Genomic DNA, 2165 nt, shown 5'->3' with positions numbered 1-2165 from the left:
ATATATATCCCTCTCTTTCTCTTCATGTACCATGCCCTCTGGCGTCAAGGTTATTGACCATGCTGCAAAAGTCTGATACATGACTTCTTTTGTGAGAGATTATAACAGATATGGTTTACAGTTGCCTTCTGGTTTATTTACAGTTTATTCTGCTCGTCTCCAGCTCTCAAGTTTACCTTTGAAGCAGAGGGCTGATTTAACCCTCAATAAAGGAACTGATTTGACTTGACATCATGCCATGTTCACACACTAATGAATCAGTAGAACTCCTTATGATCTATAAGTCCTGAAGGAATCTTCTATGAGTCCTATATGTCTTTGTCACAAGAGCATCATCAGCTATATTGATGCATTATTGGGGGTGTTTGTGACAGGTACTGACTGCAGGTGAGAACAGACCTAGGAGCAATGATGATAAGGGATAACGCTATCCTCTTTAGTCACAGGTAAAAAAGAATATCTATTTTTTAATTTTCATTTTTTATTTATACCAAAATACAGGTAAATAACACACTGGGTAAATTTTTAAAGAAATTTGTACACCTGATAGCAAAAGTGTCCTATATATTGGACAATATTGCTTAGGCAGCACTATTCAATCTTTTTATGATACAATACAAAACAGGTAGTATCTCTCTTCAAATATAGTGCTTTTTTACATTTTTCATACCAACCACATGGTTCTGGGTTCAGTCCCACTGCGTGGCACTTTGGGCAAGTGTTTTCTACTATGGCCTCGGGCCAACCAAAGCCTTGTGAGTGGATTTGGTAGACGGAAACTGAAAGAAGCCAGTCGTATATATGTATATATATATGTATGTGTGTGTATATGGTTGTGTGTGTGTTTGTCCCCCCCTCAACATCGCTTGACAACCGATGCTGGTGTGTTTACGTCCTCGTAACCTAGCGGTTCAGCAAAAGAGAACGATAGAATAAGTACTAGGCTAACAAAGAATAAGTCCTGGGGTCGATTTGCTCGAGCATGGCCACAGTCAAATGACTGAAACAAGTAAAAGAGTAAAAAGTCATGTTGTCCAATCTGTTGGACAGACTAAAAAAGTTTGTTTCGTTGAATAAACATTGAAGTCTTTTTTTTTTTTTAATTATAAACATTGTTCAAAATTCAATATGCTTAATTTTTGGCATGGATAAATAAAAAGTATGCTAACACTAGGTAAAAAAAATACCAATTTACTTACATCTGTGAGATTTACGTGAAAATGCAGCCATCCTCTATGACTTGTGAGCAAACACTGAGTCAGAATCACTTGGTCTTGGTTATATATGAGTTTTAGAGGTGTCCGATGAATTGGTAACTGTGACTCAGCTTAATTATAATTTATATTTGTTTTGTAATTTATGATGCAAACTTGTCCAATATATTAAACTAAGTGACTGAAGGGGTTATACTACTTCAAAACATCTAAATTCTCAAGCTGGAACCTCAACACCTGTTGCAGTTAAATGTTTTCAAAAGAACAAGTCATTACAGACACTTCAAACCAACTTTACTTTGTATGATTAAGTAAAAATTTAGAAATTATTCAAATAATTTCCAAGACCTTCTACAGAAACTTAAGAACTATCAATCTTTCCAGTCACATGTGTCCATCTTTTTATATGACAAAAAAAAAATTATGAAATGATAATTTAATTTAATTTAAAACTTTTTTCTAACATAGGCGTAGGAGTGGTTGTGTGGTAAGTAGCTTGCTTACGAACCACATGGTTCCGGGTTCAGTCCCACTGCATGTCACCTTGGGCAAGTGTCTTCTACTATAGCATCGGGCCAACCAAAGCCTTGTGAGTGGATTTGGTAGACGGAAACTGAAAGAAGCCATCGTATATATATATATATATATATATATGTATGTATGTGTGTGTGTATATGTTTGTGTGTCTGTGTTTGTCCCCCCAACATCACTTCACAACCGATGCTGGTGTGTTTATATCCCCGTAGCTTAGCGGTTCAGCAAAAGAGACCGATAGAATAAGTACAAGCCTTACAAAGAATAAGTCCTGGGGTCGATTTGCTCGACTAAAGGCAGTGCTCCAGCATGGCCACAGTCAAATGACGTAAAAGAGTAACAATATCACAAAAACCTACAAAAAAGGTCTAATACATCATCATCATCATCATCATCATCATTTAGCATCTGTTTTCC

At 36.3% G+C, this 2165-nt stretch overlaps 1 protein-coding gene across 1 annotated transcript in view; it reads right to left on the bottom strand.

Annotated features, from left to right (window-relative positions):
• The window catches only part of LOC106872191 (cyclin-dependent kinase 11B-like), a 73779-nt gene extending 72465 nt beyond the window's left edge, over positions 1-1314 (bottom strand). The window contains 1 exon segment of the mRNA XM_052970804.1: positions 1200-1314. Within this exon segment, the coding sequence (XP_052826764.1) occupies positions 1200-1230 (31 nt within the window). The 5' untranslated portion in view covers positions 1231-1314.
• Between the last annotated feature and the right edge of the window lie 851 nt (positions 1315-2165).

The sequence above is a fragment of the Octopus bimaculoides genome, chromosome 9 (genome assembly GCF_001194135.2).
Source record: "Octopus bimaculoides isolate UCB-OBI-ISO-001 chromosome 9, ASM119413v2, whole genome shotgun sequence".
Classification (NCBI taxonomy): Eukaryota; Metazoa; Mollusca; class Cephalopoda; order Octopoda; family Octopodidae; genus Octopus; species Octopus bimaculoides.
The sequence above is the reverse complement of the archived record's forward strand: the minus strand, read 5'-3'. Positions and strand labels throughout refer to the sequence as shown.